The sequence below is a fragment of the Limulus polyphemus genome, unplaced genomic scaffold (genome assembly GCF_000517525.1).
Source record: "Limulus polyphemus unplaced genomic scaffold, Limulus_polyphemus-2.1.2 Scaffold1422, whole genome shotgun sequence".
Classification (NCBI taxonomy): Eukaryota; Metazoa; Arthropoda; class Merostomata; order Xiphosura; family Limulidae; genus Limulus; species Limulus polyphemus.
The window spans coordinates 258,584-271,916 of record NW_013667032.1 but is presented as its reverse complement, the minus strand read 5'-3'; the positions used below and the strand labels follow the sequence as shown (position 1 = coordinate 271,916).

The window sequence follows — 13,333 nt, the reverse complement described above, 5'->3', positions numbered from 1 at the left end:
GTGATTGCCTGTGTTTATTCTGTGCTCCACAAGGTCTGTGCAGCCGGGGTCATGATCTCTTTTTGAAAAGACGTCTGCATAATTCGCCAAGAGTTCTCTAACCAGAAGAGCCTGTGATGATGACAAATGGACTATACTCTTCTTATAGAGGTCAGTTAAATGTTCTGGGAGTGGATGTCCTTTCTTTATGGTTGTATTTCTTGCCTTAACATTGACTGGCTCTACCTCTTGGCACACACCCAACAATGTCCCTTCCTTAATTGTCTGCTCACATTTAGAGAAATTAGCCACTGTTATGGATACTACTTGATGACCTGCCACAAGTGACTTTCCAATCTTCACATCTGCTGGCCTTGATGGGTCTTCCACTGCTTCCACAAGCATCGGGATGTTCTTTTATTCTACCCCAAAGTATATTCTCTGGCATAGGGGGTGTTGTAGTTGATTTAAGTGCTGTGACATGCAAATCAACATGTGTGGCAACACTTACCGGAATTTGGCCTTTGTTGTTCCCAAACGTCATTTTATAAAAATTAACTACACACTTCCTCGGTAGTAAGTAGTCCAACCCTAATATGCATTGGTCATCAATGCCAGCCAAGTATACTTTGTGTCTGTCCTTTAAGCCCATGAGCTCAATAGTTACCGACATTGGTCCCCACAACTTTGCATAATGTTCTGTCACCTCACAGAGCTTCTGTATGGTTTCTGGTACTCCTTAGTGATCCAGCACCCTTGATACTCACAAGGGTTTGCTGAGATGCAGAATCTATGACAAATTTGAACCTTTGGCCATCCAGCTTCCCTGTCACATAGATACTATGTGTGCTTGCCATTTTACACTTAACTGTTGGGACTTTCACAATGGAGGTTGGTGGGCGTCCCTCAGCACCAACCACTACTGGTTTCCCGAAGCTTACTTATTGGTGGTATTTTTCTTACACTGGCTTCTCAGATATCCTTGCTCCCCACAGTTCCAACAGCCTTTCCTGCTGTATCATCTCCCCTGTGTTGAAGTTTCCAGCATTGAGCTCTCTTGTGCCCAGGTTTGTTACAGTGCCAGCAAAGTCCCTCAAACTTCTCTGAATGATGACCTTTTCTGGCCTTGAATCCAGATGACTGTATCAACCTTGGTACCTCTGTGCTGGACTTAACGTAGGATTCAAATTTGAGAGCTCTGGCCATTGCATCATAGTTCATGGTAAACACTTTACTAAATCTCTACATCATAGTTAAAGCATATGATATCAAGTGTGTGTGTGTGTGTATATATATCCCAGTTACCAAAGTTTGGCTTCACCATTAATGGAATGCTACAAAGTATACATATCATAATTTGTTGCTAATTTTCTGTGTCATAGTTAATTAAATGTATTACCAAGCATCTACACCATTGTTCAACGTAGGTGTTATTAAGTGTGTACATTATAGTTAATGATCTTTTACAAGGTGCCTGCATTGTTAGTGATATTTATTATAAATTATCTACAATATAATTAAATTACTTGTCATAAGACATTAGTATTAGGCTTATTATATTTCTAACACTGCATACTATATTTAGTCCCTTAGAGATTTTGAAGATTTAGAAGGGTGTACAATAATAATATTCTAACCACTCTATGTTCATGTTATCTATTGCCAAGATGCATTTCGCTCAATCCAGAACTCATCAGGTCAGTTGGGACACAACAAACAAAGTACAGTAGTGGTCAGAACACTATACATATAAGCTATTTGTTACAACAACAGTGAAAAAGGTGTTAACACCAAAACAACAGTTTTAGTTATATTGTATTTAAGTCAGTCAAATAAGATAAATTAACTCAATTGTGTAACATAAAAGTCTGAAGCAAATAGTGTACTTAATACTGTTTGCTCAGGGAGATATCTTAAATGCTATAAAATGTACAGCATAAAAAGTAAGCAGTATTATAACACATTTGTTTTTCTCAAGTATTTAATATTCTTTAATGATCAAAAACATAGATGTCTTCAAAAATAACAAGTATGAGACAGTTCTTTATGCCTTTTTCTACATTATTCATATTTTACTGGTTTTTATATTCTGTAAGTTTAAAACTATCATCACTTGTGCCATAATTTACGCCCTCCAGTAAATCTGAATTGCTTTAATGATTTGGTAAATTAACAAAAAGTGTTATGCACTTTTATAATAAAACACATTGAATATAACTATAATTTCCCAACTGAAAGAAGTTCCCATTGTATGTATGCTCCAATACAACAGAAATAAAAGACAGGATTTATCATATGTATCATGTATAGTAGATTGTTAGTTCTAAAGCATGTTACATGTAAAGCCACGTTTGAAAGCTCAGTGAAACTGTTTTAGCATAAAACCAAGTTATATCTGTAAGACTAATACCAAAGAAATTAATAATTGTAATCATATTCCAAAATGTATCAAACTTTCTACAAATAGCAATATTTGATATGTTGGTCTTATGGACAGTATGTTTTTATGTTTGCCACATCAGATGAATATAGCTGCCTATTTTAATTTTAACACTTTGAGCTTTCTTCTTTGAATTGTAAGAGCTTGATTAACTATTATTACTGTTAAAAAAAGAACAGTTAGTAGCATAATTTGTTTGCTTTTCACAGGTTTGACAACCCAGCAGCTGTGGCTGGTACTCCTGTTCGACAGCTTACCTACAATTATCTACTGGCCGTTAACACGTGGCTCACTCTCTTCCCCTTCAGTTTGTGTTGTGATTGGACAATGGGGACAATTCCATTGGTAGAGTCACTCACAGATCCTCGTAACTTTGCAACTGTAGCAGTTTATTTAGCTCTTGTACTGTTGGCGGGGTCTGTCCTTTTCTCAGATGATGGTCATTCTGAAGTTGTTACTATGGTAGGTCCATATAATGTGTACATAATCTGTTCCTCTATAACTAGTTCATATACTTCATAATTTTAAACATAAGGGTGGTTGTATAGCTGGTTAAAATAAAAGTATGACCAAGAAAACTGTGCTAAGTACTTTTGATATCAATCAGTTTTTGCCACTAAACTATAAGTAAAAGACTTCATGAAATTGGATACTTGGGAAAAAATGGATACTTTTCAGGTCAGGCAGATAAAGATGTTTCAGTATAGAATGTAATATTTTCCTAATGATTCATAAACTCTGCTTTTAATTATTATTTACTGAATATATACGAAACAACTGAAAAAACAATCATGCCTAAAGTATTCAGCATGTATGCAAGCCATGTAGCTATTATAATTTGTTTTCTTAGTAAGGTTGAAATGTTTACCTTACAATACATGCCCTGTTATATAATCAGTTTTATAAATCTTATTTCATTATTTTGTAATATGCTACTTCTGTGTAACTAATTCTATTGATACAGCTAGAAATAGAGCATGTCGTAAATATATATATATATTATTATACAGTAATTTTTAGATTTGATGATATCTTATTGATAATATTTACAGTATATTTTTTTTAGATCTAGCCCTCATAATGTTAATTAAGGAACCAAAATCCAATTAATATTTAGGAGTTATCTTTCACACTGTTTTCAATTCTAAAGCTGTATTAATAGTAACATGTAACCGTTAATTTTGCCTGTAGGGCTTAGCATTCACGGTGCTACCATTTCTTCCGGCCTCCAACTTGTTCTTTCCTGTAGGATTTGTGGTAGCAGAAAGAGTCCTATACACTCCAAGTATGGGATTATGCCTTTTAGTTGCATATGGGTGGCATCTCTTAATGGAAAAAATGTAAGGATATGTAAAGATTATAGTGTCTTCTTTTTTATCAATTGCATGATATATATATTCAATGTATTTTGTGAAAAAGAAAATGTATGTTAAATTTTAGGCATCATATTAACATCTTTTTGGTTTTGATGTCATTTTTTCTTTGCTGTAATTCATGTTTTAGTGAGGAAAAGAAGTTTATATATAAATCACATAATCATTATTAACCAGTGTTCTTTCTGACATTTTTGTCTCCTTTTTTTTTTCATTGCAAATAAGATGTTTATTTCAAGATATGTCTATCATATAAAAATTGGTATAACTTGATACATCTTAAGCTTATCAGAGCAAAGCTTTCATCCTTCAGGTAAAAGTTAGACAGTTAATACTTTATTCCTGGTTACAAGAACTGAAAGTCAATTATAGCAAGAAACAGAAATATTATTATTCTAATGTTTATGATTTAATACTAGAGATAAAGGCTATGCTTGAAAATAGCAGGAATTACTTTTTCTTCCATTATTAGAAATGCCAAAGGTCAATTCTAACTATAAATTCAGTCATAAAGATGAAAATATGGTAACTCCTAATTTATAGTACTGTTGTTTGAATAAGTACTTTTACTTTCTAGGAGTTTTTTGTGCTTTGTTCCTGCAACTCAAGTGATCTTAGTGCTGTACTAGATGCCTTGTTAACAGTTTTCTACCATTTTGTGTTTCCTATAATGTTATTTACAATTAAAATAGAAAATTAATACTTTATTCTTCAACTAATGATAAGGCAGTATGTTTCATTCCCTGCCATTCTGATAACAGCTGGGTGATTAATCACTATAATCAATTACCTGTGAGCATTGATTAATTAATTAATGTCCCATAAGATAATCTATTAATTAGTTATCATTAAAGCAATTAATGTTAGAAAAATAATTAACTACTCAAAATTAGTGTTTCTGATTATTACTGTTTTCAATTATTACAACTATTTAAGTTTTATTTGTGAATAATCATTTAATGGGTTAGACAGTTAATTGATTATGAAATTCCACTAATTGCCCAGCTCTAATTCTAATCAAGTTTTTACTCATATTCTACCAGATTTTTAAAGTAACAAGTATTTTGATGATAAATACAACATTATATGGCCCCAAAATGCAAATTTCGTTAGAAGTCTAATCAGTATATGGAGAAGTTTTATGTTAAAGAATCATATAGTTAGCCAGATATTGGATCAAAAATCATTGAACTTCATTTGTTAATTCTGCTTGAAAACTCTATACCTGATATGGAGAATTTTCTTTGAGAGCTTGAACTATTACTTTGAAGTTTTGATTTGTAAAGTAGTTTACGTGGTTCAACATTATTTGACACTATTTTCATTTTAAAGGTTTTTCCATAAATGTTTAGATGGCAGTTTGTTGTACTAACTCAAATTCTATTATATGAAATACATTTAATTACTCCATACTCTGGATCTAGAAGATGGAAACCTATCATGTGGACCTTGTTAACAGTACTGATCATATCTCACAGCCTGAAAACAGTTGTCCGCAACTTTGACTGGTGAGTTAACGATATCAGTAGCAAATTATTTTACTGCTTGTGTGCTAATTATTGTGCATCAGATATTTCCAATATAAACATCACTGTGTTTTGGTCAATGTAATGAAAATACTTGTAATGTAGAGAAATTATAAACTGAGACTTAGAAGATAAATGTATGCTGTGTATCAATAATTACACAATTTTAATCAGTGAAAGAGGTAAATTGAATATAAATATTTAGTACCACATTAAAACTGTATGAGGAGGTGAAGTTACTAGCTTTTATTTTAGAATATCACCGCATTAGTTTTTTTAGAATCACGAATAGCTGTAAGTCCTAAAGTGTGTTTAGCATAAGTTATGAAACTTGGAAAAAGTTTAAAACTAATATTTGGTATTATACACAATTTTGTATAACACTTATTTTCACTCAGCACATTTGTATAGAAAATGACATTAACCAGAGTCTGTTGTGTAGGGCATCTCACAAAGCTAACTTGAATAGAAAAATTAACACATTTTTAACTTAATGATACATTAAGCTAACTTCTGTGCTCAAAAAATAGGATGTGTTCAGCTATTAAATAATCGAGATGTAACTTATATCTTTGTTATATCTATTCCTATCATTCACCAGATGGTTTGTTAGCAATGAGTGTTGATATTGCAAATAAAGGTTCTTTTTATGACAGAATAGCCCTCTGGTGACTGAGTGGTAAGCTTCATGGCTTACAACACCATAAGTTTGGTTTTACTATCCATGGTGGACACAGTATTGAGCAGATTTGTGCTTAATAACAAACAAACAAATAAGACAGAGTCGTAGTGATTGATGATTAGTGAGTTGCTGTTGAAGTTTTGTCTAAATTTTCCTTTAGAAAGAAATCTAGTTTATGCAGTTTTGTTTTTATCCACACACATTAGTAATTTCAACAAATTAATATATGTTTTTAATTTAAATGAAGATTAATTTTCAGTTGTACAATATGTTTTTGTTTCATGATAATTGATTTAGAAATTACTTGATTTTCATCCATGGATTGTATTTCAAAGACCTAATCAAAACATTATTTATTACTTCCACATCCTGGTGGAGAGTATTGGGAGGTAATTGTGTTATGTGATGTAAACAGATGTGCATGTTCAAATGTGGTTGCATTGGTGCAGTAATTTTTTCACAATGTGTGATATAGCGGTGTAAAACTAAGAGAGTAACTAGAAAACCAATTGATATACATTTCTTTCATTCACGGTATACAAACATTGGTTAATTTACCCAACTCAGCAGTCAACTGTTTGCCATTTGGTCGTCATTTTGCATGCTCTGGCAGTAGAGAACGTGTGACTCATGATATACATAATGATATAAACCTGTCAAGAATGAGCTTTGTCAAATCAAATCCAGTCAAGATTAAAAGTCTTAACTAATAAAATAAAGTAAAATTGAGTTTAGTGTTTGCTGAAAGTTTCCACAATTTTCTTAATGATGTACATTTCATGATTTATTATAGAAACTTGACATATTTGGTATAAATTTGATCGGGTTTAATATTTTTGCAACTCCTGTAAACTTTTATAGGCTCTCATTAACTGGAAGAAGCCAGACCCTTGAACCTAAATTTATGCATCTTGAGGCATGTTCTCGCACATTCGTCTTAATCACAACATTCTGTGTGATATTATTGGCATTTGCCTTACTGGTATATATGTATATTTTTTGCACATGATAATACAGGTATTTTGCAAGTGTATGTTAATTAAAACAAACAGTTTACAGATCTATCCAAAAATGCCACCATCCTAAAAAATGAAACTTTGTATGTGTTAAATAGATTGGAAATGATTGGTCTGTAATGTGGCATGTATGAACATTACTAGAGTCCTTATATATACCCCTTGCACATACAAACATATTGTGTTAGGTTTCTCTCAAATCTGATAAAACTTTTTAACCACTTTTAACTAGAGGATGGGGGAGCATCAGTAGGCTATGCCTCCATTCTTTCTAGTTAAACTTGTTTTGTTCATCAAACACGTACATCTTGTCAGTCTTAAAATTGTTTCATAAGCTAGTGTAACAAAGCATGATAAAAAGTAAACTATTTTTCTACTGCTATTATCTGTTATTGAAAAGTTACAATACAATTTGTTTCAGGAAGACTGAATATTCAATCTTTATGGCTGGGTTAAAGGTCAACCAACAAAATGCTAAGCTTTACAACAATGTGGGTCATGCTTTAGAAGGAGAAGGAAAATTTAAGGATGCATTGGAATACTTCCTTCAAGCTTCTTGGTAGTGTACAAAATCTGCTAGTTTTCTTCTTTCTTGATCCTCTGTCAATAATTCAAGTAATATTAGTCACAGTTGTACTTTGACTTTAGTAAACAAAATATAAGTACTGATCACTTTCGTAAAAATCACTAAATCTACATTCATAGTAATGTAGTCACTTCTTTAACAATTTAAGTGTTTGATTTTTCTTGTATTCATATTCTGAAGGATAGTGAACTAAGTTTAAGATACTTTAAACATATCTATACTTTAGATATGCATGTACTGTTCCAGGTTTGTTGAAGCTAACTTAAAGACCACTTCATGGGTCATCAACTTAGAGAAAATCTCTTAATTTGATGCTCTTATTAAATAAAATAATACTATAAGACTTTAACAGTTTGTGCATACTGTTACGCCTCCAGTCGTTAGTTAATTTTCCGTAAATTCGTTCCGACGAAACTTTAGCGACACAAGTCCTCTCTTAAATAAAACTGATTTATTCTTTCTGAATATAACTTTACGATACACTTAATTTCAACAGTCACTCTATAACAACGCTATGTCTCACGTGGCCAACAATATCTTGTCCGCATACATTCAATTACTCATTACCTCTGTTCCCGTCACGTTGTGACCATCTTATATATACCAGACTACCCCCAATCTAGTAATCTCCCGATAATTCACGAAGGTTCGAGAGAAGGAGTGGCGTGATACTAGTCACGTGACCTCGCTGATGCAACAATACCCTAAATTATTTAATCTAATGCATCATTGTCTTGGTTAGCATCCTATAAGATCACCTAAGATACGGATTAAATATTTTATTTTTATTATTAGGTACGTATTACCAATTCTTCCACAAATGTATACAGAACTGCTTAATTTTCAAAGGACATAAGATCAAATTAGCTATTAAAACTCCAGGATGTTAGAGACTAACTTAGAAACTTAAAACTATACTCAAAGATAGGAGCAGATATCACTTCATTAATAAGCACAATATGCAGAACAGCATTGACAAAATACAATAGACAACATGGATGCCTTCAAGATATGCACAACTATTCAAACTTCATTCTAATAAGCATGTTCACATACTAAGGAAATTCAAATGTAAGAAATTAAACTCACTTATTTGCTCTTAAATACTACAGAAACATCTAAATGCACAATAATAAACTTAAGTAACTGGCCAATAATGGAACCAGAAGAAAGTTTGCTAAGTTGAAGATTAAGTCACTCTCAAACGCATAACAAAATACTGACCGTAGATATAGCTATGACCACAAAATACATCACTTTCAGCCTACCAGAAGAAGAAAAAGTAATTTAGAATCAAAATAAAATAAACAGTCTATAAAGCCGTGAAATGTAAACCTATTACAATGCTCATTTAACAAAATAAACTGCATCGTGTATTTCAAGAACTTGTATGTAATGTGGTGAAACACTGTAGACAAGATTTCAGAATTTGTGTACCACTTGAACATTCTGTAGCAAAGTTAATGATATAAACAGATAAAAATAACAAACTCCTTTTCCTATTCATCACACCACAATAGATACAGCTAAATATCTTGACTCTAGATCAAACTATCCTATTTATGTAAAGACAGGTGTTATAGCTTGTCCAACCTCAAAAAGTAACAATGTATACTATAGAAGATGTATGGGACCCTCTTTGTATATCCTAAACACTTGATAAAGAAGATAAGCACTTAGAATAAACAGGAAGAAAATTATTCACAAACACACACAGCCATATTCCACAATGTCAGTGTTTCTTTTAAAACATCCAAAATATATGCAAGCAGCATAAAGTCAGAACAGTCTTCAGAAACTCCAGTACAATGTGATCACAGTTAGTACATACCAAATTATCTAACAAATCCAATGGAGAGCAAAAGCACCATTTAATACATCTGTTGTGGTTATGGACTTTAATATATTGCTGAAACAAAATGACCAACAAAAGGAACATGTTAGACATACAGTATTGTAATACTAATCTACCTGCAATATTCCATAAAGTCAGAGAAGAAGAAGATCATACAATAAAATCAAATGACGCTAAAATACCAGGATATGAACCACACACAAAGAGCAGAAAATTTTTCACATCCATCTGACTTGTAACGCATTTGAAACCATCTAAATAGTAGCTGATTAAACCTCCATTGAAGTAAATAAAGTTTTCTCCACAGGAATGTGGGTAACCAGGTAAACAATACATGAAGTGGGATGGTTTGTGAAATTTTTGAAGCTGATTACTATATTTCTTGTTTTTATATGTTTTCTTTAGGTATTATTATAAAGGTAACTGAAATATAAAAGTAATAAACTTTTTAGGTTAGATAAGGTTAGTGTTAGGTTTTAAAGGAGCCATGATTCTTTACAGCAGGTGTCTGTGACTTGTTGGTGATAAATTTCAACAAATATACAGACAGTACACAATCCACTTGTTTGAAAATAATATATATTCAAAACAATTCAAAAGTATGTACAAAACTTTGTTATACTGTTGGTTATCACAGTTGTATCCAAAGCTTTAAATAATTATCTCTTTTTTTTTTTTTTCATCAAAGTCCATGTCGGTGGGTTCAGTTACTCCAAAATCCCGACTGTAACTGTTGGTTACCACAGTTATATCCAGAACTTTAAATAATTGTCTTCTTTTCATCAAAGTCCACACAAGTGGGTTAAATTACTTTAAAACACACAAATTATTCTCCACTATCTTTGCTATTACAATACAAACTGTGAAACTCACTCTAGAAGTAGCCCGTTACGGCTAAATGCATACACAGGCTAACTTCACTTTTACTTTCACTAACTCGCTTTTGCTAGCATAATTTTTGTATCTGCACATATTTATAACACACAATAGAAAAATCTAGAAATATCTAGCACTCTAGTAATGACAGTATTAAACATAGAAAGAAAAATTTAGAAGCTTCGAGTAAGATGACATCAACAATGTTACAAAAGCCTAGTACATCAATTAAACTATATACACAAAGTATGACTTGTACAAAGTTATGTAACAAAATTTATCATAACTATTGCTTTTCAAATAATTAACTTTTGACATTGTTGATGGTTACTTTGTGGCTACAAACTCAATCACATTGACCAAGCTTGTAGCAAGAGGGCTGATTTGCTTCATCATTGTACTATTTTGTCTCATTCCTGCCTCGCTCGTACACAACATTTTAATAGAAAAAATTTAGTTTCTCTCCTCAGTTCCTTGCTGCCATAAATATTTATTTCATTGTCTATTGAACCCTTCCCTTATAGTCTACTAAAAGGTAGTGGGATGGTTTTGGGCCCTCCTGAAAAAAGTAGGATGGCATTCATCCTCATTCCACCCCACTACAATCACTGCATGTAAGTATATTTTTATACAGTGTAGTTGGCTATGGTGATTGTGGTTCGTTCATTTTATACATTAATCATACCATCCCTCAACTTGACATTAGAATTTGTAGGTATTACTTTTACTCTAAATTTTCATTTGTGGGCTAGTATATTACCCTGCAATTTAACAGTGGTAAAATAAAAAAGTCATACAAGGTCTTTTGTGCCATATTTTCTACGGAGAATGTCTTTATTTATTGTCTTCTATTGGTTTGAAAGAATATGAACTGCTACATATTGAATGTCTAATAAAATTATATATTATATAAATATAACAATTTCAACTAACTTATAATCCTGAAGAGACTAGTCATCTACTCAAAAATGCTTTAGCTGCTGGATCTTTTAAATCTACTTAAATATATTGGTGATTTTTTGTGCTTACTCTTTCATCATACCAGCTACTAAACTTTGGCTTTTAAATCTAAAGAGTAACATGGAAGAGCGTCATACATAACATCAATTAGTACTTTATGCTATAATTTTCAGTCCAATACTTATTCTCTGTTTGTTGGTGGACTATTAAGATCAGAGGAGAGTATAATTGAATAAAATAAGCTATTTCTATGTTCTTTAGTGTTCAAAGAGATGATATTGGAGCTCACATCAATGTTGGAAGGACATACAATAATTTAGAGATGTACGATGAGGCAGAACAAGCTTTCTGGAAGGTAAAGTCTTTGTACCTAGCTTAGTATAACAAATACCTATAACAAAATTTTGTAGTTAGTCTATATCATATACAATAAATACAGATGTAACAATAAAATAAATGCTCAGCTATATCAACCTTATGAGCAAGTATGTATAGTGAAACCTTACAGTTAGCATTGTTTAATTTAAATATTAATACAGCTCATCTTGATTACAAAATATATGTGCAACAAAGACTCTCTGGTTCACTGTAACAGTTAAATAATTATGTCATTTATTGAGACCACTGTCAAAAGAAAAAAATCTGTCAAAATCTTAACCTCTGCGATTTCAACCCTTTATATTTAAAGTGGTTTTTTTTAGTTTTTGTACTTTTGATTTAACCCTTTCGAGATGGGTCACAGGTGAAAGGACGTTACCTCACATTCAATATTTTATTGAACTACTATTTCATGAATTTATGTCAGTAACTTTGGTATCAAACTGTAGATTATAATTCAAATTTTAGTACTATATATTACTCAATTTCTTAGTTTAAAAGGAAATATTAAAAACCATAGATAAACATTGATTTTTGTGTTTCAGTGGTATGTTGAATGTAGCACTGGTTCAAATTAGATGTTTGTGAAATCAAAATACTAAGTCTATAGTTTTGTACGAATTAGAAACTCAAATTACCAATATTGACAAGCTAGAATACAAAATACGAACCTCTTACTTTTCTTTTTTCAATTTGCTAAGATATTGTTCATGTAATAAATCAAACACAGTGGCACCCCACCCACCTTTTTTCCATTTTTGGAAATGCTCCTTTATATACACTTACTTCTATATATAACATGAATAACCAATCGGAAGTTCATAATGTCCCCCAAGTGGCTTTCTCAGCCATTTTAACAGGCTTGGTGCCATTTCTTTCTTTTGAACCAATATTTCAATGAGGTAGGGTGTGTCTTTAGTCTGCTCGAAATTTCATATTTTTTTAGACTAAAATACATCTTAGTTACTAAGCTAGCTAAATTAGTGGAATTCTATGGTATTAATGTGGTAATTTATGATTTTTTAGTTATTCAAATGTATATATAAAACTTAAAAAAATATTTTTTTCATATCCTCCATGTGCAAATTTTTTAAAGGCTTAGAAACCTACATTAAGCAACTACCGAGTACAAAGGTCATAACTAAAAGAGATTTACTGTTCTATGTGTTAAGAAAAATAAATTTAAGAACTTATTTCAAAATAGCAATGATCTATATACATATATAATGTATAATAATTGAAATGTGACTATTTTACAAAATACTAGTCTACTAAAACACAGCCAAGACAAGTTACTTTGTACAGATCAAAGGTCAGTTTTATGTTATTTGATAAGTTAACATCAGTGCACGTGAGCCACGTCATTGTAACTTCTGTATTGTTAGCCAGGCATGGCTGAAAGGTCAATATAATAAAAATAATAAATATATATAAATGTATAATGTTATGAAATTTAAGCTATTTAGTCTAAACATTTATGTTTTCATGTTATAATCTGTGTTCATTCTAGAATGAAAGAGGCATAATTTATATTTATTTCTTAATTTTTTATGGTGGTTACAAGATCAGTCAAATCTACTGAACCTGTACAGAGATTAATTACTAAAAATAACACATAAAATATAAAGTTTTTCTTAAGAAACGTTTGATAACTATCTGGAC

The 13,333-nt window shown here is 31.6% G+C and overlaps 1 protein-coding gene across 3 annotated transcripts in view; it reads left to right on the top strand.

Annotated features, from left to right (window-relative positions):
* Positions 1–13,333, top strand: part of LOC106463490 (transmembrane and TPR repeat-containing protein CG4050-like) — a 59,946-nt gene that overhangs the window by 19,552 nt on the left and 27,061 nt on the right. For 2 of the 3 annotated variants that reach the window (XM_022391007.1, XM_022391005.1), the window contains exons 7-11: positions 2,629–2,881; positions 3,611–3,759; positions 5,217–5,300; positions 7,438–7,575; positions 11,555–11,648. In XM_022391007.1, the coding sequence (XP_022246715.1) occupies positions 2,629–2,881; positions 3,611–3,759; positions 5,217–5,300; positions 7,438–7,575; positions 11,555–11,648 (718 nt within the window). The remainder of the gene's footprint in view (positions 1–2,628; positions 2,882–3,610; positions 3,760–5,216; positions 5,301–7,437; positions 7,576–11,554; positions 11,649–13,333) is intronic. The other variant, XM_022391006.1, reaches the window with a different exon arrangement.